We start from the raw sequence: 27,364 nt of genomic DNA on the forward strand, positions 1-27,364 counted from the left end.
TGTTGATGCTGCATTTGATTGTGACCTCTGTCCTTGCAGACAGTCTTGAAATGTGGGACATGGCTCTAGATGCAGGGGACGATGTGGTCAAGCCCTTGTCTAAACCAGAACCACCACAGGCCCCTGCCACCTCTGTCCTGAAGAACGAGATGGAGACCTGGAACAGGACCCCACAGAGCCTTTGCCACCAGAATCCACAGGCAAAATCTGGACCCTGGCACCTTCAAACTTACCACCTTAACCAACACATAACAGGTAGCAAAGTGTTTTAGGAGCAGAAATGGAAGGGAGAACCTGGGTATAATCCTATGAATCTTAAAGAAAGAATGACATTCCATTTTAAGAAGTCAGAGGGGACTCATGCCAGAGCAGGAGCAGTCTAAGAAAATGCAGTGTAACTGGATTGAGAGTCTCACGTCTTCCTTGGGGTCCTGACTTGAGGTGCAGCTCTTTCTAGCTGATAGTAGTGGGACATTGAAGCATGGCTGCATTAAGAGCTTTCCTGTTAAAAGCAGGCCTGTCATGATCTCTACTGCAGCTTGGTCCAGCGTTAATAGAGGGACCTGTCCCCCTCATAACAATTTTCATTCTTGGCCTTTAAAGTAGGACAGTTAACTAATACGATTCAAAAGTTATTAGCTGTCAGTCAGTTTACTCCTTATTTTTAAATCATGGCAGCTGTATGTGAAAAATTTTCTCTTCCATAGGAGACTGTGATTCACATGGGAAGAACCAGGACACGAAGAAAAGGAAATTGGATCCATCTTGACCAAGGCTCAGGTCACCTCACTGGATTCTGTCACAAAGGGACTTTCAAAAACTGCTTCTTGGTCATGAAATGACTCATCATTCCTAGGGAATGAGCTTTACCTCCAGGGATTTACCTTGCTTCATGCTCAACTTCGCCAGAGGATTTCACTATTGGAACGAACCTGACGCAGATCAAGCTGGGCAGGTTGGGAAGCCCTGCGGAGATTAAACAAACAAACAAACACCTTTTCTTTGGCTCTTCACTATTTATTCCTAAGCTTTTATGTTAATAAAGGTAGAAATTCTAGGAATCACAGCGGCCACCTTCCCCGTGCACCAACCTCGACAGCGGCCTGCGGTATCTCACTCTGTGTGACCTCTGACCCCTTTCGCTGCCACTCATCTACAACAATCTGTCATTTATAGGCTCATTGTGAAACTACCTCCATTTTTTCCTAATAAGGAAATAAAATCTAAGAGCAAAGAAAAGGCATTTTAAGAAAGCAAAATAAAATCCTACTTTGTAACAAAGTAACAGGCATACCTCTTTCTTTTTATCGCGCGCTTCGCAGATTGTTTTTTTTTTTAAACAAATTGAAGGTTTTTGGCAACCCGGTGTTGAGCATTTTCCCAACAGCATTTTAAAGTATATATTGTTTCAGGGACTTCCCTGGTGGTCCAGTGGCTAAGACTCCACACTCCCAAGGCAGGGGTCCCGGGTTCGATCCATGGCCAGGGAACTAGATCCTGCATGCCACAACCAAGACCCAGTGCAGCCAAGTAAATAAATAAATATTCTTTAAAAATATATTCTTAAAAAAAAAGGTATATATTGTTTTAGATATAATGCTATTGCAGACATAACAGGCTATAGTGTAAACAACGTTTATATGTACTGGAAAACCACAAAAATCTGCGTGACATAAGCAGCTGTTTAGCTGTTTCGGATGTGCGATTATCACCCACCTTAACATAAATTCTTTTAGTGTTTGGATGTTTCATAATCCTTTCCCCCAACTAATGAGTGTGCAGTTTTACTTTTTAAGGGCATTTTGGGCTGGGCCTTGTACCCAGTCTTGAGTTTGTTGTTGGAGCACAGGCCCATCTGTGGGAAGGTGTGCCCCTAGGCCACCGCCACGCCTCTGGAAGATGAGCAGGGGGCTTTCCCTGACCTCCCTCCACCTCACCTGAGCTGCACAGCTTTGGGCATAGATTCATCTTCTGATTTTGATATCCTTACCATGGTCTTCAGAAAATACATCTTGCCTGTCTGCAGCATCTTAGTTCAGGTCAGAACTGCTGTTTAAAAAAAAAAGGTCCTGGAGAAAGGAATCCAGTTATAAATTGCACACAAGTCAAATCAGAGCTAATGAGATCATGAAAAAGGCATGTGCTGAAAATGAAACCCCACAGCTCAAGAAAAGCAAGTTTGGTTTATTTCAATGGTTTCATCTACAAAGGTAACAAACGGAAGCAGAAAGCGCGACCCCCCGGGGGTTTATCCCAAACGCACGGGTTGACCGGCTACCGAGAATCCCCAAGGTTTGAATTTAGTTTTTTTTTTTTAAAACAGTGTACATTGTTAAATAATGTAAGGAAAACATTTATAATTCAGAAAGAATTTTTTTAATGTGGAAAAAGATACTCAAAGTGTACTATTAACACAAAAATAATTTAAACAGTTCAGTAGCACTAGGTTCATTCCTCTAGGCTTCAGTTATTTCATCCACAGGAGGGGGAAAAAAATCAACAGTAAATAAAAGCAGTTCTTACTTTCCACGTGTGAGTGAAGAGATCTCAAAATGATTAAACCAAAGAAACAAAATAGTCACGTGCTGCACTCTGGCTCCTCTTTCCTCTGCTGCAAAGCCCTGCCTCCTTGCCCAGGGGTCCGTTCCCCACTTCCTTGGCGCTTCTTGTTCTATCCTTACTCTTGTCATCTCCCGAGGATTATAAGCAGAGAAAAAGTAAGTAAACAGTTGCGAAGCAAAGCTTGGAACGCCTGCCCTTTTCATTTCTACCTTCCTAAAACCTTCAGCTCTCATCTGCGTCTTTGGGGTCTCGGCTAACTTAACAAAGAAAATGACCAACGGAGGACAGCACAGCCATCCAGGCTCTTCCTGTCAAGGGGATTCCTGGGATGTGCCATTGAGGTGGGTAAGAGGTTGGAAATAGGTCAGTTTCCCAGCTCAAGAGTCAAGACAAGAAGCACCCCAAAATTAAGAGTCCTGGCTTCTTTCCCCACCTTCTGGGAGAACAGAGATCCCAAACTCGGGCAATGAGGAGAGTATCTCCTGAAAGTTCTGAAAGTAACAGAACTGCCCATTACAACTAGGCACAGCACTAAATAATACTGGTTGGTTGCAGTTATTATTACTTCAGGGGAATATCTGTTTACAGAGAACGTGAGAATATCAGCTGTAATTCTAGAAATAAGGTGGCGCAAGAGATTATGATCCTGCAACCATTTGGACATTATATAGGAAGTTGGTAGGAATAAGCATTCTTTCCTACAATGCTTAATTCAGATGTGGGTCCACTTTCCACAAACTACAGTACCCCAAGCTGAGAAATACACGGTACATTTGCACCAAAAGGGAAGCAATCCAAATGATTTTTCTTAGAACAACTTTCTCCATCTGTGACATTTCACTATCACATTTCCCAGCTTAAAAACTAGCGCCCCCCGTGCCCTTCCCTTTATATTCAGCCATTTCTTCCAGGTTTCCTCTGCTCAAGCCCAGCTCAGGTAAGTAAGGCTTATGGCAGCCACTGGACAAGCATCACCTATCTTCAAAACAAGTCTGTTCTCCCATCCTGTAGTCTTTCTTTTTCTTTCATCACTTATTGCACACCACGCTCAATCTTGTAAATCGCCCAATTTTGTGACAACACCCCTCCTCACCTGTCCTGAAACAGAGTTTTCTGCTTTTAACCACTACTGTCAACTTCTCACCTGCTCATCTTACACCTGCTCTAGACAAAATTGTTAAATGACTTGAAAAAAAATACTCTTTCAATTTCCTTATTGCATAATCCACTGCTGGGTCACATGGACCCAAGGTTCCCTTCCATGTGCCCTGTGCTGACTGGGGTCTGATGAGCAGTTGGTGTTAACGGCAGAAGCGATAGAAGTCCAAGGCACTAAGACATCCAGCAAGCAATACTGGGAGAACAGAAGTATTCAAGTACAGTAATTTATACAATTTTACATTCACATTTATTTATCTAATACAATGCAAATACAAAGGAGAAAGTAAAGTCTCAATAGGTAAAGGACAGAGCTAGCTTTTTTCAACTTTTTAAACCTTTCATATTTTACTCTTTAAACTACTGTTGTCCAACAACATTTATATATCACAGTGTTTCCACATCAAAACTGATGGCAAAGTTACATGTCCGCAGGGAACTTAATTTTTTTTTTCCTAATGGCTAATGCTGCAGTCAAAGCTGCGAATATCATTTGCTTAAAGCACTAATGACCTATCGTAAGAAAGGGTTGAAACCTCAGTCCCCTGGTGTTTTCACTGGGTTCTAAAGATTGGCTGGGGTGGGGACAGGGTAGGAGAGAGCCCAATAGTTTAATTTTTTTGTCTTGCGGTTTATGTTCTTGAGGGGATAAGGGACTTGGGGTGGGTACCAAGATTAAGAGCCCCACTACTTGAGAACGCAGATGGGCTTTGCTTTTCCACTGAGCTCTCGAGAAGCTTTCTGATCAACACGATTCTTTCCGAGCGCTCACTGTTGGGGAGAGATAACAAAGCATACACAAGGAACCTGCTCTTTCTTTCCTTCTCATCCCACTCCAATAAATGGTGAAAGCAGAGGGAGATTCTCCACTCTGAGGGCTCTAAGCGGTATTAAACACATTCCTGTCTGGCAAGAAATAACCAGTTAAACGCAGCGCTAGTAGTTAGTATGTAGGCTACTTTCCCATCCCCCTCCCACCTGCCCCTCACCATTCCACCTCCTGTCCCCAAATCTACTCCGTTAACGCCTCTAGGTCTAAGTGGTCCTCAGGTTGGAACCTGGGGGGTTGCTGATGGACTTCTGCAAGTTGCTGATGTTGAAGTTCTGTAAGGAGGCAGTTCCCACAGGTTGGAACTGGCTAAGTGGCTGTGTTGCTGGGCCGCCCGTGCCGCTCCACTGCGTGCCAAAGGGGGGGGCTGGGAAACCGTACTGCTGTGGGGGGCACATGGGCTTGGGGAAGTGGCCTAGAGAGGTAGCTGATGCTGCAGAGATGGGGGCGGAGCCACCCAGGGTTGAGGTCATGGAGACGCACAGCTGACCAGGTGCGGAGAACTTCCTTGCCATGCCAGGGCCCTGAGGAGAGAACAACGCCGTGTGAAGCTGGTGTGGGTGTGAAACGGGTGGGACTGAGACAGAATTCCAGAAGCGGGCTGCTTTCATCTTGCAGGGGACAGTGAAAACAACACCCAGACAACCTTCCATCATAATTATTGGCTCTTTATATTTACCAAATACTTGTTCTGATTGGAGGTGGGTGGTGTCGTGTGTGTGTAGTTCAGAGTGTGAAAGGAAAAGGGAAGAAAAAACTGGGCTGACCATACAGAGCTCGGGATTCAGGGCAGGAAAACTAAAAGGGGACCTGGGTGATTTTTGTCTTGTTTTTAAAAAAGTGTTAAAACTCATGAGCTACTGAAGAAGGTCCCTGACACGAGCGAGACGCACGCTCAGTGATACTCTGATGGATCCGGAAAACGGCAGAAGGGGCAGACTGACCTCGTAGCTCATGTGTCCTTTGCTTCCTCTCCTGCCTGAGAGATTCATGGCGTCTCGGGCCCAGTTGTCCACCAGCTTGTGCAGGTCATCTGTGAACGTGCCCTTCCTGCTGGACGCCATGGCAGGAGGCTGAGCCTGGGCGGCCTGGCTGTTCACGGTCCCCCCAACGGTGTTCGTGCTGCTGGTCCCTAAAGTGAGAAGAAGCAACAGAGCACAACCATTAAAAGCGGCTTGGGCTGTAATTTCAGGGAGAGGAAAAACTTCCGAGGATGATGAATGGCAAACCACAGAATGGGGAGGATGAAGTGGGAAGCCATGCAAGAAAAGGAAGGTTCTAGGGTCTTATGTAGCCAAATGCTCTGGCATCACAGGGTAGTGAAAACAGGTTCTCTTCAGGAGCTCCAGACGAGGCTGAACAACTCCGGATGAGGGAAGGCACAGAGGGCGGGGACCTCCTCCTGCCCATTCTCATGGCATCCTGGAGCACGGACACTCGCTGCTGGGCCTCTATGCCCAGCGTCACCTGGGGGAGAGGAGGGCTGTGCAGTGTGGCCAGTGAGGCTGGCTGCTCTAGAATGCTGCAGAACAGGGCAAGAGAAGGGATCCCTGGAGCACTGGGCAGGGTTCATGGAGGAGTTAAAGGGAAGCAAAGACAAGCCCCAGGAAAGATGGGCTCCCAAACCACGTGGGGACCATCATGGTCTTCAGCCATTCTTTCACAGAAAGGGGCGACAAGAGAAAGCATGCTCTGGTCGGAAACCTTTTTCACCTGGACCCATAAACGTGACTTGCAAACGCAAACTTGCGAGAGTTAAGGCTTCAACGTCTCCCCATTTCCTTTGAGTAAAGAACCACGAGCGCTCAGGAGGAGGGCTCTCTACGGTGTGCCTGAGTCTTTCAGCTCCAGGAAGGCGTGGCTTCCCGAAGATGACCTCAGTTCCACTGCTTCAAGGCCTCTACAGCCCCCACTCCCCAGAAGAGCAAGCACTCTCATGCGCGCCCGGCTGAGGCAGGGGTGCGGAGGGGGAGGACGCTTTGGGGCTGTGATGAAGGAATTCTATTTCTACGGTTTGATGAGAAAGAAAGGAGTCTGTGTCCTGCCTGATTTCGGCTCTGCTGGAGGGCACACTGGCGATTATTCGAAGAGGCGAGTTTTAGGGAAGAGGGAAAGAAGAGTCACGTCTTGTGTTTTCCCGTCACCCCCCGCTTTCTTACCAGATCTCGCATTTGCTGCAGAATAAATGAAAGCTGCCGCGGTAGGCTGTGAGCCACCAGGACTTAAGATCCCCAAATACTGCCGGGGCTAGATATTTAAATGCATGCATCTTCCTGCTTTCAAGATCCAAGCGGCACCAGAGCACAGCAGCACACTGGAAGCAACTCCGCCATGTAGAAGCCCCCTGTAATCCACTGCTGCTCTCGAGGCCGGCTTGCACCCTGCCACCCGGGAATGGCACACCCGAGCACGCGCGTCCTAGAGGAACAGCTATTCTGAGGTGAAGCTGCAGAGTGCGAGGGGCACGTGCTTCTTATCACCAAGGCAAGACAACCCGGGACGACCGCACATGTTGTCAAGCTCACTCCCAGTGCCCGCCAGAGCCACGGGGGCTGCCACCACACACACCGTGTAAAGGGAAGCGTAAGCTCCCTGGTGGAACAGGAGGCCCAGGTGCAAAGTGGAAAAGCACAGGAGACAGCGTTCCTCGAACAGCAGCAGTGAGACAGCGCTGGGGTGGGAAGTGCAGGCAGCGAGGATGGCGGTCGTGCTAATGGCGAGATCCCGAGAGCAAGCACATCACATGCATGAGGACCACCATCCTCCTTGAATGACAGCTGCTTCGCAAGCTTGATGGTGAGCGAGACGATGAAAACAAAACATAACCACAAGTGAGCAGAGCTGTCAAAAGCCAAATTCAGAAGCTTGCAGAGCTGAGCACTGCTGGCCACAAACTGCTGGCGCTAGAACCACACCCTCTGGTCTCATGCCCGTCGCCTCTGGCGCTGAGGCCCCTTTATGGCCTCATCTTGTTACACGACTCTGGATTCTGAACGTGGTGGGGCTTACGCCACGGGGGAGAGTCAGCCTCCCAGTTCACCTTCTCATTCTGGCTTCTGAAAACAGCTTTCCCATTAAAGAAGGACACAGACAAACACACACATCCCTTTCTGACCAGGAATGAACTCCCGGGAAGAGCTGACTTGGCTAATAAAACCCAGGAGAATGGGGAGTGCGTCTGGCCCGCTGTAGCAGTAAAGCGCTCAAGAGCACTGGTAAAGCGGGTATTTCTGAGGACGCTGCTTGCCTTCCCGAGAGGATACTGACTATCCTTTGAACCTTTTTCAGTTCTGCTGAAAGCTCTAAAAGTCGTGCATCCTTTACCACCAGAAATTCACTTTCTGACGTTCTCCTGCCGTAATACACGCCCCCGGCCCATGCCCGCCCCACCGCGGGATCCTGGTAACAACGCCTCCTATGAGGCACAGCGCGCTGCCAGTCGCCCCAGCACAGAGTTTTCTGCGGGGGCCTCTCGGCGGCTGCCGGGCTGCTGAACTGCCCTCGCTCTCACGAGAAGCCTCCTGTCTACACAGGGGGCCCCGGCCCGCAGCAGCCCGGCAGCCGCTCCCACTGCGATGTGAGGGCCCGGGCTCTCGCAGGCCGCGACCCCGGCTGAATCCCCGTGGGCGCACAGCAGCGGGCACACGTTTCTGACTACAGGACTCTCTCCTGAGGAGCCAGGCCTCCCCGAGGCCCCTAAGCACATCCGCAGGCGCCTCCACCCACAGCTGTCACAGAAACGGGGCACGGGGCCGTCACTGAGAGCACTATGAGGCGACCCTGAATCTGGAAGGACAGCCAGTGGCAGCAACTGAGCATGTTAAAGACGACACCAGAAAAGGGTGCAGGACTAGCCGGACGGGAGCTGGGAGTCCGAGAGTCGTGAGGCTTCGGGATTCAAAGAACTCAAGGGCAACAGGCTTTGCAATCAAGGGCCGGGAGTAACAGAAAGAAAGGATAATTACTACAGAGCTGGTTGCAAGGACAGACTTTTTTCACCATCTTCCCTGAAGCACAAAGAGAGAGCAATGTGTTAAAGATAAGGAAACATCAGTGTGTAAAATATTTAGAATCTCCAAACAGCACACAAAGTCCCAGCAAGAGAGAGCAGGAGGGGAGACAGACTGGAGGGACCCGGGAGCCCTGCCACAGATGCCATTCTGTATGATGGACCCTCCTGGCTGTTGGTTCCCGGCTGGCAGAAGTGAGTTTCCACACCCAGTCTCTGTACCTAGAAGAGCGATGCCCTGCACCAAGGTTCGGGATGGGGAGGAACCCCAGTCTCTCTCTCTGGGTCTCACTGCTTGAATTTCAAACACCCAAGCAGTCTCTCCACCGACCCTGTCCCCCGCTCCTGCTTCTCTTGCTGGGTTGTTAACAAAGCACTCAATTAAATGCATTAACAATTCTACCACAGGAGGCTGACAGATGGTACCATTGTTACAGTTTTAATTTAAATTGGCTAATACTATATTTCCACATCTTAGACATACAATACTAACCCTTTCCCTCCTAGAAAAATCTTTAAAAATATGTGGAAAAAAAAAATGTGGAAAACAAGCAACTTTTGAACATAAATAAAGCATTAAGCCAAGCCGTGCTTCCAAACCATTATCTATTTTGAAAGTATAGAGTAAAGCATCGGAGACTAGTTAAGACCCCATGCCTGTGAGCCCCGGATCTCTTTCCATATTTGCTTTTTTTTTTTTTTTTTTTTTTTTGGCCTCGCTGCGCAGCTTCCAGGATGGGATCTTAGTTCCCTGACCAGGGATTGAACCTGGGGCCACGGCAGTGAAATCGCCGAGTCCTAACCATGGGCCCTCCATATTTGCTTTAAACCTGCCTCTTGTGATTTGTTCATCAAGGCTTACGTGATGTACACTGACATGCCTTCAACAGAGTTAGGGCCTCTCATTTTAAGACCCAAAAGGAAGTGATAAAATTTAATACTTCTAACCACTTTCACCTGAACAACAGTGTAATACCACCTACCTTTAAGAGTGTGATGAGAATTTACTGAATTAATTAATCTGAAGTGGTACCTGTCACACTACACTTCCTTCACAAAAAAGCCTTGGTTCTCTTTCTTCCCTCTTAGACATTTCAGGCTACATAACACAGGCCTGACACATCACATTTTACTTCAAAACACTTGTCTCCTACTGTTAATGTCTTTTCCTCTTTCTAGCTGGACATATAAATTAAATGCTTACTTAAGTGTCAAGGAGCTAATATTCTTGGTCCATCCTAGCCTTGCCAGAAAAGCTATTGATCTCAGTGCTCAAAAACCTACCAAATTGGGTAAGCCTTCCACCTCCCTCTTTGTTAAACAGCCCTAGACCAGTGCCCAAGGACCTGTGAACCATACTCAGAAACAACGATGGTCCGAGCACATGCATTTAAAAAGCACTTCAATAAACCACATCAGAAGTTTGAGGCCTTAGCAGAGATCTTTACCCGAGCTCTAACAAAGGTTTTCTACTTGAGCCTTATTTTTGTTTAAAAAATTTTTACTTCAACATACGTTTACCGACTACCTGCTATGTGCCAGGTAGGTGTGGTTTAATCAGAGAGAAATAATGTCTTGTGCATGGGATCTTATCTGATTTGTGTAGGACCACCTTCATTCCACACATGGGGAGATGGGCTGGAGAGGCTGGGTGACTTGCTATTGTGCCTTGTTTGGGGGAAGAAAGCTGAGAAATCCCAGCATTCTTGTTAAAAAGCCCATTTTTGCTTGCATGTGCTGGCCCTTCGGTCTTTAGTAAGCCTTATAAGAAGAACTACACTGAAACCCTTTCTGAAATTCTGATTTTATGGAGTTACAGGGTAGTGGTGGTGAAAACATCCAATGAAGAGATTCTAGCATCTTTTCAATTGATAGATGGTTACGCTTAATTGAGGGGGAAAAAAAAAAAGATTCCGACCTACTCTGAAGAAGAAGAGAAAAATAGGGTGTAACTTTTCCCGGTACCAGTGGCCAAGATGCTTTCTGTGGCTTCTAACGCCACAGCCGGAGGCAGTGCTGAGCAGGGCTGTGAGCCCAGGCTTCGCATGCTGAGCGACCCCGTGCCCTCTGTCGTGGGCCTAGGAAGAGGCAATTCTTCCAGAAACTTATTTTGACGTTCACAGAAAGCTATTGTTATTTCTACATCTTTTATCATAATTAACAGAGACCCAAACTTCTGAGGGTAATAGTAGTTCAGCCAAGACAAATGCACATGGACTGCGTGAAAGAACAGATCCAAGCGGCAGAAACACAAGGACAAGGAAGGAGTAAAGGTGTTACACACAAAGAGCCAAGCAGGGCGTACTCAGAAATCGGGTCCTCCTGCCACCAGGTTTGAACGTCACCTGCTCAGACGCACAGTTAAACTTCGCACAGCCTGTGAGAGGGGAAGAACGGGGAAGAACGGGGAGAGAAGAGACAGAACACAGCTACGAGACGTTAGAACCCGAGGCTGGAGAGTGAGATGCGCTAGGACAGCACACAGAGGAACGAGCTTCCAGGACAGGCCCGGACGTGGGGCAGGAGGGTCAGGCCGCAGTCCCGCCACCTGCCCAGACCGAGCGCCTCCCCCAAGTACACTCATCCTGCTGGGAGGCGGCCTAACGCCTAACTTCTGTGGCGCTGTGGCGAAAGCACCTACTTCACTATCTAGATTCCTGATTTCACTCTTCTCCACCCACATGCCCAACTCTTTTCAGCTTCTGTTCTAATGTTACCAGAAGGTCTTTCCTCTACAGAAATGTTCTGAGTGATCATTTTATTAAACATTTGCTTATTAACCTATATTAGGGGAGTAGATTGTAGGTAAAAACTTGAATGGACTTGAATTCATTTTAGTATGTGTCTCTCATACTTAGAAATTTTAAAAGTCTACACTGGCTAATCAAATGCCTTAACTTTCAGAAATGGCTGAAACTCCTTAGAATGTGGTCCAGGAAATCCCAGTCTAGTATTAAAGCATAAGCTCCAAATCCCAAAGGTGTCATTCATTTCACTGAGGCTTCACAGGGGCACAGATGTCACTTTTTACTGTAGTCCCTTGAAAAAACCTATTTCCACCCGACGGGAGCAGTGACCCCCACCTCATCTAGTCGTCACCCACTCCCCTTACAGCCCAAGGAGCCATGTGGGTACCATGCGGCTGGTTCCTGGTCAGCTGCTCCTCCAACCCACCTGAACAGGTTCCTCACCAGGCTTTTGTCCCACATATGGCAATATCTCCATTTTAATGTTCTTGGAAGATGCTGGCTGCTTTGATTTCTTACCTTGACCTGGAGCAGAAAGGCTTGGTACTGAAATGGCACCATCACTGGTGAAGGCTGAATACAGGTTGTCACTGGAGGGAGATGGCTTAAGGGGCTGTAACAGCTGATTCTGCCCCGTCTCTGGGATGTTGCCAGGAGCGGGGAGGGTCTGCTGGGGGTGCAAGACTGAAGCTGCACTCTGGCCAGACAGGTTACCTGCCAAAAGACACAGCGGCATGAGGGAACGTGCACAGCCTTCCAACCGCACCTGACAGGCACTGTTTTTCCTCCAATGTGTCCCACTGAGGGATTAATAATGGGCCAAAAACTACAGGAGATCAAAGAGCAAGGGTCTCACTGACAGGAGGGGAAGTGAGACGTAGCAGGAGACTCAACAGGCAACAGGGCTACAGGACCCCAGCCCTGAAGATGCTGAGCCGTCGACAACCTGGATGATTCCAAGTCTGAGCTGAGTAAGAAAGACTAGCACGGGCAGTGGGCATGAGAGAATTCCATTTTGCAATCTCAGCATTGCCTTTTTTACCCTCTTATAAACACTGAGTTGGATCATGAAACAAATTGGTTCCAGAGACAGTCTCTGCTTAGTCTTTCTGTACATGTGTCAGATCAAGTACAAAAGAGGTGTCAAAAATGACGTAGGGATTAGAGAGTAATGCATATTTAAAATTATTCTTAAAAGGTGGCTTCCCATCATTAGCCAGGTGGCCTGAAATGGACTCACTTCTCTCTTCCTTAGCAGCTAGTGGACTAGGCGTCCACGCAAAAAGAAGGTCGAAACTGGGCTCAGAACCTAAATTAGCGGCTACTGCTTATAATCACGTCTCCTAATGAACTGGTTCTCGTGTGCTAGAGAAAAGGTTTGGGTCTCTGAAAGCTTCCAGAGAATGGAAAGCTGTTAAGTTTACAACTGCTTTCCAACACATTTATATTAGAACTGAAGAGCAAGTATGAGGTATAAACTTATTTTAGCTGCTTTTACTTTTCAACTAGTTATCTGTTAACATTACCATAATTTCACCAAAGGGTAAAAACTCGTTATCATAATAAAAAATAGGCAAACTACAATTCATTTCCAGAGATTATGATTTAACTATTTTTTTTATTATAAACACTAGCAAGTTCTTTATCCCAATATAGATAAATAAAACAAAAACTTTAGCCAAGGAAATTATCATATGACATACCCAAAATACCTATATGAAATTTACATTCATCCCAGTTGTAATTATGACCAATTCATTCATTAAAAAGGAAGAATCTACCTGGACTTTACTAAACAGAGAACAATGTATTTTCTCTCAACTGCCTACGAGCTTGGTGAAATGTGAGCTCCATGAGTTAGCAGGCAAAGCTAAGTGTTTTATCCTCAACAACGACTATAAACGGAGGCAATATGGATTACAAAGGAATAGGTCATAGCACTGACCTGTCTTCCATAAACTTAAAAGACGTTCTATAAATATGGGGAGTAGACAAGGCAAGGAAGCAAGCATATTAGGAAAGTCAAACGCCTTCGAAATTTAACAAATGTTCCGTAGGTTACGTGCACGTTTGGAGACAAAAACAAATGATGGGACAGCCATGGCTGACCTGGTCCAGGGCTTTTATTCCCCAAGGAGCTGCTGCGACTAGACTTGCTGCCTTTGCTTTTGGTGGGTCGCCTTCTTCTCCCTGCAAGGGGGGCAGCTGGGGGAATGATGACGGCAGGAGGAACCTTGCCCAGTTTGGTATACAAAGATTCAATTTCATGCTTCTGGCGACTCTGCAGGTCTTGAATCTCTTTAAGATGTCTATGAAAGATAACCAAGCATAATTCAAAAATAGTATAACCACCTTCGTTCAAACAAGAATTAACAACATTATTTAACCTCCATTCATATTTACTCATCAATGAATCCTTCCCCCAAATGTACTGAATCTAATTGCTATCACCTTGCGATTCTAGTGTGTCAGCTCCTCTTGCTGGCCTCCATTACCCAAGCCAAATTCCAGCAAGCTCCTAGCCAACCACAAATGGTTGGTGATGTGTTAGGAGAAAGAGATTTCCTGACTTGGAAGCTCTACACAGGAATACTGAACTTGCGAATCGGACCCAGTTCTTCAAATGTGACCAAGAAAACCTGCTATCGTAATCTATATCCCAGTGCCATTACCAGATTCACCTGGTAGACCAATAACAGCTAAGATGAGGTTCACAACGCAAAAGAGCCACTGACAACAATAACACGCTAAGAGTAATGCCAAGGTGCTGAAGCAGTTCTGTAAGAACTACACTCAGACAGCCAGCTCTTGTACACCGCCCCCTCTAGCTCTGGGAGCCGGCCCTCCATACAGCTCTGCCGGTACCCTTTCACAGGAGAAACGCACGTACTTTTCCCGTAGCCGCCGCAGCTCTAACTTCAAGTCCTCATCCTCAATATCTGATTCATTGTCGCTGCTCATGTAAGAGGAGTTGAAGGAATGACTCAGGCCCTGGACAGGGAGGCTCTTTGAGCTCAGCTGCGGGGAGTGCGGACTCCCTGAGCCATCATCCACATCCCGACCGAGGAAGGCAGCCTCCAGGTCAGAGGACGGCCCGTTCAGATGTGAAGCCTCTGACAGTTCGGGCTTCTCTTTCTTTGGTATCACAGCAGGAAGAACATCATGTCCCAAATCTAGAAAAGGAGGAGATACCACTGGTCCCTCCTTCTTTGCCTCAGTTATCTCGTCTTCGGTTCTTGAAACGGAGAAACGACCGACTTTGCTTGCTGTAGTTGTCACCTGAAAACGTCCAACCTTGGAAGGCTGCCCAGTTTCTGACGTTGCTTCTGAGGCAGGAGTTTTACGGGCGCTATCCAGCATATCTGAAGAGACGCCACGGACGGCTATTCCATTGGGCTCTGGCTTCACCAGGGTACTCTCTGGACTACTGCTTGATAGCACTGAGGACTCTGAAGTACTGGATTCAAAATGAACAGACTTTACATCTTCTGACTTATTTTTACCCTCTTTCTGGGGATCATCCACTGCAACTGAAACCTGATGGAAGAGACCAAAAGTGAATCACTTTATTTCCCAGTCTGAGTAGGCTGATTGTTTACATAGCCCCTCCATCTCTGACTGTGAAAATAAACTGAATACCATTCACTGTAGAGCATGACATATCTATACTGAGATGTACAGATTAGATGTAGATTCTGAGCAGCTGGCTAAGCTAACTAAGTAAATTATCTACTTTCACATCTCACGTTGTGCACAGGACTCAGATTACATCTTAATGAAAATATCAATAACAACAGGTCATGGAATACTGAAGGTTGCTTGTGAACAAGAAAAACTACAAAGATTAAATCTAATAAATGTTAAATGCCAGCTAAGCTTCAAGAATCAGCACAACTAGCTGGTGCTAAAAGAAGGATCTAGATTGTTGTCCTAGTTCGACAATGTATTATAAATACAAACTCAGGGTGGCGACAAACTCTGAGAACCTCAGTTTACAAATGAGAAAAATATGACCTAATATCCCCAACTTCAAGTGCTATCATGAGAATAATTAGAAAGCAGGTGTGAAAACAGAAAAAAGAAAAAAAAAAAGATTTGCAAAGCTTGTATGGCCCTATGTACTAAGCCAGAAAATGTTCACTTGTTTCCCAACTGGGAAAATACAATTAGATGGTATTATTTGATGATGACTCAGTATTTTCACTTTGGAAATTAATCCTAAGAAAATTATCCTAAACATGGAAAATGTTTTTATATACAAAGATGTTCACTGTTACTTTACTTACTATGTTGGAAAAATTAGAAACAACCTAATGACTGAAAATAGGAAAATGGTTAGATAAACCTACTACTAGATGGGAAAAAGCTACAAAGTGTCAATATCATTCAGAGGAGAAGCAGGGCCAATTTTAGATACACACATGTACAGAGCAAAAGGAATAGAAAGAAACACACCCCAAAAAGTAATCCCAGGGGTTGGGTGGAAGGATGGGCAGACATTGTGACTATCTACTGTTTCTCTACTGTTCTAAATATTCTTTATTTTCTTTAATTAGCATGTATTATTTTTAAGAGGGGAAAATGATAAAGAGCTAAAAAGTGCTTTATATAAAAGAAATATATCATTGATGGCAATTAGGTCCCAAAACGTAGATAATAATTTTATTATATACACACTCCCCCCAAATTGGGAATCCCTTTTTTATTATATACACAATCCCCCAGCAGTGACTGTCTTACCTGAAATCGCCCCATCTTAAAAACACCAGTTCCTGAAGTGGGTGCTAGGATAGGACCTTCTGTGACTTGAGACACTGAAACAAGTACATGGAGGAGGAAAAGAACTTAAATCAGCATCTCTTTTTAGTTGGCTTCTTTTTGCTTCAGCCAGAAACACAGCAAAATGAGACTACGTATCAGAAGAAGAAAGTTGTTACAGGCAAGGGAGACTTCCTTACCTCCCTTTCCCTGACCCTGTCCAACAAGGGGAAACAGTTACTGTTTGCTTTCCTACTAGACACCTTGAGTGTGAAAGACTGTATCGTTGTGAAACCCTCTACCTTCCCTTGTACACTCGCACAGAGGACATGGCACTGTTTGGAGGAATAAAAGTCACACAGCAACAAGGCGGCTTCACGGCGTAACTCAAACATGAAGAGATACTATAAAAACTAAGGCTAACAGGCAATGACACCACAATTTCATCCTATAATTCAAAGACAGAAATAAATGAAGCGAACAATAAGATTTTACCTAGGATACTAAAGACCCACTTTTAAATGAAAACCAGCTATGGCAAACTGGTTTAGGCAACACTTAAGCAAAATCCTAGAACAGGACAGTGTTAAGTGGCAGAATCACTGGTAAGTAGTTTTGAGCAACTTTAAAGCCACCGAGGTCCTCCTCTTCAGGGACAATCACTTGTTTGAGTTTCTTTCTAGAGATAATTAATATATACTAGCATTTTCTTTATTTTATACAACTAGTAGAATATTGATTTTGATATTTTCATTTAATGATGTAACTTAGAGATCTTTCCATATCAGTCTCATTCTTTTTAATGGCTGCATAGTGTTGTAGTGTATGTATATGTTATATACATATGAAAAATTTTAAAATGTACCATATTTTATCCAGTCTTCAACTGATGGAAATTTAACTTATTCCGAACTTCCTGTTACTATAAAAGTGCTCTAATATGTATATTCTTATAGATCTGTGAAATAAATACCTAAAAATAGACGTACTGGGTTGGCCAAAAAGTTCATTTAGGAACCCGAACAAACTTTTTGGCCAACCCAATACTGAATCGCTGTCATTTAAAACGCTGACAGATATAAACTGATCTCCAAAAAGGCTGTACCAAGTCACCAGTGGCTTTTAAACTTCTGAATTTACCAAGGACAGGTGAGAAATACGATCACTTGTAGTTTTATTCTGCATTTCTGTTACATGAAGGAAGTTAAATATCTTCATGTCTAAGTTTCTTTTTTTTCTGTATCTTTTGATTATTTCTTGGTCCATGCCAAATTTACAGAAATTCTTTATATTAACAAAAGTAGTCCTTTTTGTGATACGAATATACAACACACACATTTCCCAGTTTTCCATTTATCTTTGGACAGAACAGTACTTTTCTTCCCCATGCAGAAATTTAAAATCTATTAATGCTTCTGGGTTGGGTATTAAATGTAATAATAACATCTTTCTCTATATCAGGGAGCAGCAAACTATGATCTGTGGACCAAATTTAGCCCACTGCTTGTTTTTATAAATAAATTTTATTGGAACACAGTTAAACTCCTTCCTTTATTATCTATTGCTCCTTTTAGGCTACAATATGTTGGATACTTGAGTAGCTATGACAGAGACTGTATGGCCAGCAAAACCTAAAATATTCCCTTCCTGGCCTTTTACAGAACAAGTTTGTCAACCCTGCTCTAGACAGTTGGAAAAAAAAAAAAGATTCCTTTTGTTTTCGTACAGTCCTATTTTATGACATCATTTTCCATCTTTGTTCCATTTTGAATTTACTTTGGCCTAGGCTAGTGATCTATCTTTACTTTTTTCCAGATGGCTGTCCAGTTGTCCCAAACCATTTACTGAAATATCCCCTCTTTTCTCACTGATTTGAAAGGCCACCTTTTTCATTTTCTACATTCCATTTTAGTTTGTCCATTTCTAGACTTTCTAATCTGTTCCACTGATTTTCAAGTCACTTCTTTTAAAATGAGAGCCAATTCAGATTGTGACTGCCTTGAAAATAATTTACTTTAGAAAGGTTTTAAGTGAAATTTAGCACTTAAGGAAGACAGGAAGAAGTAAGAGCATTCAGGTAATCTTATTAATAGTTACACAGGGAATTACATTTATGTCAGGTGGTGTTGAGGAGAATGGATATAATAAAAAGGGAAAATATTATCAAGCATGTGCTATATAAAATTACATTAAGCATATCTCATTCAATTATTTTCACTTTTGATTATAAATGATTCTGAAGGAAAAGGCAACAAAAAATAAGTGTTACAGTTCCCAGGTTCTGTGGGACTGATGGTGAAAAGAGATTTACAACAAAACTTTACAGCACTAGTAGTTGATAATGAACTTATGACTAAGCACATGGTGATAAAAGTTCTAAGAAAACACTTAAGTTGTTGGTATGGACAATTTTTACAAAGTTAAGTTGGAAATGTGCCTTTTTAAAAAAGATTATATTTATGGACAGGCCAATTCTAAAGACTCCAGAAATAGATAAAAACGTTTGGGGGCTTCCCTGGTGGCACAGTGGTTAAGAATCCGCCTGCCAATGCAGGGGACACGGGTTCGAGCCCTGGTCCGGGAAGATCCCACATGCCGTGGAGCAACCAAGCCCATGAGCCATAACTACTGCAGCCTGCGCTCTACAGCCCAAGAGCCACAACTACTGAGCCTGTGTGCCACAACTACTGAAGCCCGCACGCCTAGAGCCCGTGCTCTGCAATAAGAGAAGCCACCGCAATGAGCAGCCCGCGCACCACAACAAAGAGTAGCCCCCGCTCGCCGCAACTAGAAAGCCCACGCACAGCAATGAGGACACAACACAGCCAAAAAAAAAAATAATAATGTTTAAACTGATGATCTGAAATCTTACATTTGTATTTCTACCATCCATGCTGTTCAAACTTATCTATATTTCTATATATCTCAAAAGCCAAGAGGTGGCCAATAAATTAACTTTATAAATGTGCTTGAATTTCCATATCTCTCAGCAAGGATTTGGCTGAGCTAATAATAACAAAGGGTCTTATGCTAAGAAACTATCAGTACTCCCTGGCATGCTACCCCTCAAAAAAAAAGTAAAAAATTCACAACTCTGCTGATATTACATGCTCTCAATATTAGTATCAACGCTCCTCAATCATGAAATACATAAAAATGTTGTTCAACACAGTCTCAAGTTCACCTACGAACTCTCGAGAATGTGTCTCTGAAATAGTAACCTCTACCATCAATTACAGGAAGGTCTGGAAGTGGGAATAAAGAGGAAGAAGGATGCTTTCTCACCATCCTTCTGAAGCTGGGCTCCTGCTTCCACAACTGCTGTTGGAGCCACCACGGACACGGGCTGCAAACACACACAGATACACAACGTCTTTAGCATCAGTGACTTAAAAAGAGTGACTTTATAACCTAAAAATAAGTCTGATGTAAAGAAAGACAGGCATTTTAGAGATTTTTAAAAGAAATTTTGAGTATTAACCTTTCCAAACTGCTTTCTTAATTTTTCTCATGGAATGCTCAAAAGTATAACTTGGATATTCATAGAAAAAGTAGTTTTAATCAGAACATTATTGTGTCACAAGCCTAAAAGGAAGAAGTTAAGACTTCAAACTTAAAGTATATAGCCTCCTCCAAAGCATAAACACAGAGTCCATAGAACTGATCTGTGGTATGATTCTAACCACAGTTAAGACAAGAAAAGTGTCTCCCGAATCAAATTGTTTCCATAGGTACACTACCGGGTCAGTGTTACTCTCTCATTCATCGTCTCATTTCTGTCGACTGGAACAAGCAAAGACTCTGATTAGGTGTTAAAGGCATTAATAACGGTCTAGGTTACAGCTTCTATTCCAGGAATATAATATCTTAGGGCTGTGGGGAGATTTCATCAGAACTCACACCAACTGCAGGCGTCAGCACAACGGTCTCTGGACTGAGCGCTCTTCTCAGCTGAGCGTCCAGATCTCCCAGGGGCTGCTGGGGCTGAAGGACACAACACGGTTAGCACAGCCCCGGGCACAGCCAGAGCCAGCTTCCACAGGGCACACCGCTTCCTGCTTCAGGGCCACACAGCATAACACGCGTCTGCTCACTCAACATCAAGCTCAATATCCTAAGTTCAACTTAGTTGTACTGCTTGAATGAATTACAAGCTCTCAAAATTTTACTGTCAAGTTCTCAAGCCACAGAAAAACTCAGTTATATTTATGTTTTTACAGTTTTGAAGTCTTCTTTCTTACCTTCTATGTTTGATGTTACTTAGAAATAGTAAAGTTAACTATTTGTCCTCTCCTTAAAAATATATTCTGAAAAATGTATCAAGATTGATTGGTAGATTAACTGTATTGTTCCCTATTTTCTTTTTCAGTTGGGTGCATCTTTCTGAAAGCCTGTCCTTATGAATAAAAGATGGTATTAACATACTCTGTCACTATCTTGGCTTCTATAAACCTATGCCTCTCCAGCCTTCATCTATGTTTCTCCCTCTATATGCAGCACCATCCACTTATCCTCACCCACTACGTATCTAATTTGCAGTTTCTCATCACATTTTGGGCCCTCTTAGGAACTGGAATACATGTTTTTAATGAGAAAATAGGTTCAAGACTTTCACAATGCTTTTTTTTTTCAAAATTTAGCAGCTGATGGAATGGGTTCTCTATTGGAGTTATTACTTTATTATGGCAAGTTCCTTAAATTATGTTTTACTGTACATCTGGGATTAAAGAAGTAGGATAAATTCAGACTTCAAGTTAGCAATTTACCATGTTTTTCTTATATCTTATTCTAAAGTAAATTCCTAATTTATTTTCAATGTTTACTAGTTTGTCCCATGTCAGAAGTTTTTTCATAGTTACAATGGGATCATACCAAGTACTTTATTTATGGGAATTCAACTAATGTGTAGGGTGGGGGGTAGGGTGGGAAAGGGAAATAATAATTTAAATATTGCAGGCAATTCTGACCCGTAGTGAGCAGAACTGTGAGATGGGACTCTCACATTCACGTCACTGGTCTCAGTTCTTCTCAGAGCAGTCTCATGTGAGCTGAGCTGTGTGGTTTTTGTACTTTAAGATATAATACCTGTTTTTCATAAACATCACCCTTACACCCAATTACTTCATTAGGTGGTCACTGAAAAAAAAGGTCAAACATTCAAGAAAAAAATGGTTGTACTGAACTCATAGAAAAAGGGCGTTACCAGTTATCAGGGTGGTACCCTTTCCTCAGGAACTGTCAGTTAATTTTGATGACATGTAAGTTTTTACTTCCACAATGGTCTAATCTTTCACTGTTCTACAAAAGTATGAATGACAGAGGAATTATATTTCTTTTGGCAAACTGTCACGTTTGCTATTTTCTTTCTTCGTAAGATATGACAAAATATTAATATCAAATGATTTTTAGATAACTTGCTTCTTACTTTAAGTAGGGCCTGTATCATCAGCTATGGTGTTTTAAAAGAAAGTTGTTACTAAGTCAAAATCAAACAGAAGCCAGAAGGCAAGATCATGCAATGGAGAATTTAAATAAGCTTTGTGAAAGGAAGGAGAGGCACAAAAAGAAATCTGCCAAGTCTTGGGGCACCTGCGTTAGTGAAGGTCCTGGAAAAGGTGGCAGCTGCTCGCTGGGTGGAGTACCAGCTGGAAGTTCAGTACCCACTGGCAGCACCTACAGACACGAAGGGAAATTCAAGTCCATGAGACACTAAGAGTAAAGACTGCATACTGGAGAGCAAACCAACTAATTCAAATGCAGAAGCATAAGAATAAAATGTATCTAGTTAAGGCAAGTTTGTCACCTGGGTTACACTCTGGTATCTACCTTAAATAAAGGACATTATAACCATGATACTATTACAGGGGTTACCATGACATACCAATAAAACGAACAGAAACGTTTAGTAAAAGGCTATCCCCTAGGGAAAGCAGAGAGAACAAAGGCTGTTTAGACACAAGAGGCACAGTCCAGATACTCCTGAGCTTCTTATTTGGTACAGTGTTATCAGGCTTTCCTGGGAAAACAAAACAGTTCAGAAATAACCATGGGGCAGGTCTGATAACAAAAGGCATCAGAAATCTAATACTATCAAGTAATCTGTATTTTGTCTGAGTGAAGCCTCTATATTACCCTGCTGTAAAAAGAATCTCACATCAATGGCAATGCAGAAAGATGGGCGAAGCATACAATACAGTAGGAGAAACACAGCCTTGTTATTTGGAGAAGATGAGAGACTGAATATGGCAGAATGAGAGGAAGCCACCATAGCAGAACCAGAAAACACAGTCTAGTTATTTTATCCCTAGCATTAGATTCATTTCTCCTCCTCCACATCAAAGTCATCACCAACTTCCAACTTTTTATAACCCTCCAATTGCGCATGTACGGAATCTGAGCAAGGCAGAAAACGTGCTTCGTTCTCACGGCAACAGGGCTGTGAGCTACTGTTACTGTGCACAGCCGCCAGCAAGAACACTCAGCTCCCTTTTGGGAACCGGCTTTCTTCAGTCTGTACCAATTCAGAGATAATGCCCGTATTTTACCTGACTGTTACACACCCTCAGAAAAATCTTACAACATAATTAACCCCCAATCCTGCCGTATTTCATAAAAAAAAAAAAAAAATCTCATGTTCAATGTACATACATCCTAAAATCACCTTCAATCAATTTATTTAATAAATACCGAGTACCTACCACAAGCTAGGCATCTTTATAACTATACTGCAAGGCTGAATTGAAAAACGTGTACTTTTGGGGGAGGGGGAGAAGAGTGATCATATTTTTCAAACTATTTCAAAACAAGAAGCTTACTGGAGGCTTAGTTAAAGGTGGCTTTGGTGCAGCAGTTCCAGGTTTCACTCCTGGCACAGTGCTGACTGGGGTGGAAACTTGCCCAGGAGTGACCGCTGGTATAACTGATGAACCAGTTGTTCCTAAGGGCAAACTGGTTGGTGGTAAGCAAGTACTTGTAGTGGAAGTCATGAGTTTGCTTGGTGCAACAGCAGTGGTTGGGAGGCCTGGTGTGACAGTGGTCTCCATGACGAGTGACGTGTCCAGCGAGACAGAAGCATGCTGCGCTCCAGATGAGCTGTGCTCACTGAAGAGAGAGCGCAGCTTTTCCTCTAAAGTCTTTATGTCATCAATCCCAGGAGCTTTGGGTTGAGTATCAGCATCTATTTCAGGACAGTGAGTATGGGGCTGGTTGGGAAGCAAAGCTGGTTGAGGTTGACTATGAATTAGTGTCTGCTGTACAGCAGGCACATTGGCAACAGGTTGTACCAAAGGTGGGATACTAGCTACTTGGGGTAGTAAAGGTGAGGAAGTAGGTCCTGCCTGGGAAAGGGCAGAAGTAGAAGCTACAGCTGATGGGATGACCAAAGGATGAGCCACACCAGGCTGAGAAACAGCACTAGATAGCCCTGCTCCCAGGGAGGGAGAGGAAGATGACGCGGGGAGGGACAAAGCCAATCCGGTCATGCTGCTATGAGATATCTTATCCAGTGCGTGCGCACTAACCACCACAGTCTCCGCTCGAGTGAGAGCAGGCGTGCTGCTGCTGAGTGGAAGGGACGGCTGTGCAGCTAGGCTTGGGGCCGGAGCGGTGGCCGACACGGATGTTAGCGAGGCTGCCCCGGCCATGCTGCCCGCCACCTGCTGCGACGATACAGGTGAAGGCTTAGCGCCGGGGGCAGCAGCACTGCTCACTGCAGAGGCTGCCGCCACTGAGACTGGTACAGGGGGGAATGTGCCTGTACTGGAAACAGCGCTCCCAGATGTGGGAGCCTGCACTGACTGGAATGTCGCTGATACTGAGACGACTGCAGGCACTGTGATGCTTGACACCACACTGGAAAGTATCGGGGATTCAGATGCAGGTGGTACAGGGAGACCACTGGAGGGTATTACACCTGTGCAGGTGGCAACTCCAGCAATCCCCTTTTCAGCGGGCACTGCAACCTCAGACTGAGTGGCTGATGTGGGAGCGTCACTAAGAGGGCAGCCCGTGGCAGGGGCTGATGCCGAGGGTACTGCTGCCGCTCCAGCAGGGCTGATCACGGGAGGCGGCGCTGCTGGGAACGCCGGCCCCGACGGACGGAAGTTGGCAGGTGCTGTGCTCGGCCCTTCTGCCATTTGCGCACGTCTAAGTTCAGAAAAGGCCTGCTGTAGACTAAGGGACGAAGCAGAGTGAGACAAGCTCATTCCAGCGCCAGCAGATGTAGAAGCAGCAACTGCAAAGGAAAATAAAAACTCAGAATCAGTTCTTTTTAAAAAGGTGGGTTCAAAAGACTGTCTTAACAATCTACTTTTGGGATTCCCAACAATGCCACATACCAACAAGGTATAAAACCTCCCCCAAGGACACGATAGGCTCTAAAACGGCAAAGTAGTATAGCAGTTCCAGCAAAAGAATGATCTCGTATGAATATCTATTTCTGAAAAAACACGGAGTAACCTCAAACGATATACAGCAGCACTAAATGGAGATACAAACACGCAGTGCTGAATCTACACAGTATCAATCACACGGGCTGTATCTAGTATGGCCACCCTTCTGTGCCCTTTTGCTGAAATCCTCTCTATTCATCACCTATTTCCCTGTCTCCAAATGTTTATCTGTTGGTCAGTCTCAATTTTCTACTATTCTTTATTGTCTATGTCATCATTTGAACTACTGCTTGATGACCAAGCTTCCAATAAAGGAGAGACACAGGATTTATATATGTATGTGGTAGAAGCAATTCCTTACCTGTATCTGATACTTCACTGAAAATTTTTGATTCTCGTAATCGACTTTCTGGCACAGGACTTACTATAAACCGTCTTCCGGCAGAATGAACAACTTGAGTTAAAGAACTGGTAGGAAGGCCTGCTTAAAAAGAAACAAACCATTTAATCGCATTATTATTATTATATACATTGTCACTAACACAAAGCTTCAAGATTCCATTATTAGCACATAACTTCTTAGGTCAAAGGTAAGAACAAACGATGGAAAGAAAAAAATTCACCTATTTGCTGTGGCATGGAAGATGCAGGAATTGGTTGTTTGAACTCTCCTTCCAATTTCTACAACAAACAAAAGTGATTAAATTCATTCTCTCACTCAATCTTAATGAGCAGGCAAAGCAAATCACCACATGCAACAAGAACATAAATGTTGATAATCTCAGTTACAGGTGTAATGTGGTACCGCTGGACATCGTGCAAGGCAAATTTAGCAAATATTTAACATAAACGAAGCTTCACTACGGGAACGGTGAACCTACTTGAGAGCCTGCAAAGCCATAGTCATCCTTTCCCTGGAGACTCTCCAATCCCTGGTCACCCTCTGGCTCCACACTGACGTCCTCACTGAGCATTTCATCAGCTTTTTCAATAATATCCCGCACTTGTTCCACAAATGCCTCTCTCTCCATTGCCAGAATAAAGTCATTGTTCACCTGTAAAAGAAACGTGACATTAGCTTAATTAGTCCAGTGTTTCCCAAGCTTTAGGTCATTCAATCACCACTTTCATGACTTCTGTCCTATCTGCATACCACCTGTATTATTATTTAGTTAATATGTAAGTTAGTTCTTCAAAGCCTAGTTAGACATGCCCTACACAAAAGCACCTCTAAATCACAGGTTTGGCGTGCTAGTTATAGTCACATTGAAATAAATATTTAACTGTCAAAATAGTTTACAAAATATTGCATATTTGCCTAGGGCAGTGGATATGAAGATAAAGTATGAAGGAAGAATTTGGAACTCCGAAAACAGACATACCATAATTGCTGCTATCTCCTCAGGGTTGTCACCATCTAAATCAAATTTGAATGTAACCATTTTCCGATTGTGAGTCTCTAATTGACATTCTACTACCCGGTCTCCTTTATTTGAAACCTGAAAAGAAAAAAGAAAGAAGAAAAGGTACTTCATATCTCAGAAGAACCATGCTCAGATCTGTTACTGAATGTGATGAAGTAATATAGGTTATCACTTGAACTTAAGCTGAATGTTACCACTATTCCTTGAAGCACTGCTACTTTGCCTCTTAAACTAGGAGCAAGAAAACCTTAAGAAAATATCAGCCTTTCAGCTACTTACACATCTTCCACTGAAGGGTCTGGTAAGAATGTTAAGATCTTTGTTTTACAAACAAAAACTCTCTATTTTTTTTTTTTTTAGAAATATGGAATTTAACAATATCATTTGGGTGATACAAGATCCTAAACTTTCATCAATACACCCAAACCTCAGAAATATTTAAATGGTATGAACTAACTATATGAAACCCAGAAGTCAGCAATACTTACATTCAAAATTCTCAATTTTGGGCGTGAAGTCTTTTCATGACGAGAGCGACTTCTTACAGATTTTCGATAATGCCGTTTTGTAGTTCTCCCTTCATGCCTTCCACTGGATGACGGGACATTCTCATTGCCGTCACTCATACCTGAAGCAACATCTGAATGTGCACTTTGGAAAAAAAAGTCCAGTTTATGATGAGATTTAAAGGTGAGACATTTTAAAGTTTCCTACCATCCTATCTACCAGTCAAGAAAGGAGAACTGTACTGTCACATACCTGTCTATAGAAGAGACCAATGTAGCAGGCTGGGTAGGTTGTGTCTGAGCCACTGGAACTGGCTCTGGAGGAGCCACCTGAGAGACGCCCTGAGTGCTCTGTAAACAGAAAGGATAATTCACACCTCGGCAGTAATACAGTTTATTTATTGTCGACCATCCCCAATAAGCTACTCTTCCTTTTCCTTATCCCTCCCCTAAGTCCTAGAAGCACTACATTTACTAATAATTCTTAATATTCAGCATCTACAGACAGTCATCTTAAAATTGCAAAGGAAATTTCTAAAGCTAGTCTCTGGTACAGACTGCGCAGTGTGTCATCAGCCGAAACAGCTGCTAGGTAGTGAGAAGCTACAACCTGCCATACAGCCAGCATCTCACCAGAACGTGCAACAGGGCAGGCAGAGCAAAGTGCAAAGACAGCTCAGAGCTTTCTCTGAGCGGGGCAAAAATGACCACCGGGAGCACAGCAGGGTAAGGTATTCTGGTGACTGCCAATGGCAGGAGTTTGTGAAAGGATAAGAACAACGGCTGAAGGGCTAGCTAGAGAAGTGAAGTGCTAGCAGGGTTATCTCCTCCAAGGCACACTCACTTCCCAACAGAACAGCCAGTGGCAACAAGGCCCCACACTGGCATTTCACTCGGCTGCAAGAAGAAGTCATTCAGAAGTTAGTTCGCAATAGTTTCCAAGTGCATTCTAAACCAGGGGGGAACCTATGTTTCTCCTTT

General features: G+C 44.0%; 2 protein-coding genes across 35 annotated transcripts in view; one reads left to right on the plus strand and one right to left on the minus strand.

Annotated features, from left to right (window-relative positions):
- RAD52 (RAD52 homolog, DNA repair protein) overlaps window positions 1–1,285 on the plus strand; it is a 76,934-nt gene extending 75,649 nt beyond the window's left edge. For all 14 annotated transcript variants that reach the window (XM_082349120.1, XM_082349125.1, XM_082349130.1 and 11 more), the window contains 2 exons: window positions 40–255; window positions 708–1,285. In XM_082349120.1, coding sequence (XP_082205246.1) covers window positions 40–255; window positions 708–769 — 278 coding nt within the window. In that variant the 3' untranslated portion in view covers window positions 770–1,285. The remainder of the gene's footprint in view (window positions 1–39; window positions 256–707) is intronic.
- An 879-nt stretch (window positions 1,286–2,164) lies between these two features.
- WNK1 (WNK lysine deficient protein kinase 1) overlaps window positions 2,165–27,364 on the minus strand; it is a 133,941-nt gene continuing 108,741 nt past the window's right edge. For 11 of the 21 annotated variants that reach the window (XM_082349040.1, XM_082349026.1, XM_082349041.1 and 8 more), the window contains 16 exons: window positions 26,637–26,734; window positions 26,366–26,528; window positions 25,836–25,952; window positions 25,335–25,508; window positions 25,077–25,134; window positions 24,815–24,937; window positions 22,879–24,296; window positions 21,653–21,736; window positions 19,964–20,047; window positions 19,349–19,409; window positions 16,046–16,119; window positions 14,196–14,842; window positions 13,415–13,614; window positions 11,825–12,019; window positions 5,494–5,681; window positions 2,165–5,073 (listed from right to left, as the gene is read on the minus strand). In XM_082349040.1, coding sequence (XP_082205166.1) covers window positions 4,756–5,073; window positions 5,494–5,681; window positions 11,825–12,019; window positions 13,415–13,614; window positions 14,196–14,842; window positions 16,046–16,119; window positions 19,349–19,409; window positions 19,964–20,047; window positions 21,653–21,736; window positions 22,879–24,296; window positions 24,815–24,937; window positions 25,077–25,134; window positions 25,335–25,508; window positions 25,836–25,952; window positions 26,366–26,528; window positions 26,637–26,734 — 4,002 coding nt within the window. In that variant the 3' untranslated portion in view covers window positions 2,165–4,755. The remainder of the gene's footprint in view (window positions 5,074–5,493; window positions 5,682–11,824; window positions 12,020–13,414; window positions 13,615–14,195; window positions 14,843–16,045; window positions 16,120–19,348; window positions 19,410–19,963; window positions 20,048–21,652; window positions 21,737–22,878; window positions 24,297–24,814; window positions 24,938–25,076; window positions 25,135–25,334; window positions 25,509–25,835; window positions 25,953–26,365; window positions 26,529–26,636; window positions 26,735–27,364) is intronic. The other 10 variants (XM_082349037.1, XM_082349045.1, XM_082349044.1 and 7 more) reach the window with 2 other exon arrangements.

The sequence above is a fragment of the Balaenoptera borealis genome, assembly GCF_965194805.1.
Source record: "Balaenoptera borealis genome assembly, chromosome: 13".
NCBI classification, from domain to species: domain Eukaryota; kingdom Metazoa; phylum Chordata; class Mammalia; order Artiodactyla; family Balaenopteridae; genus Balaenoptera; species Balaenoptera borealis.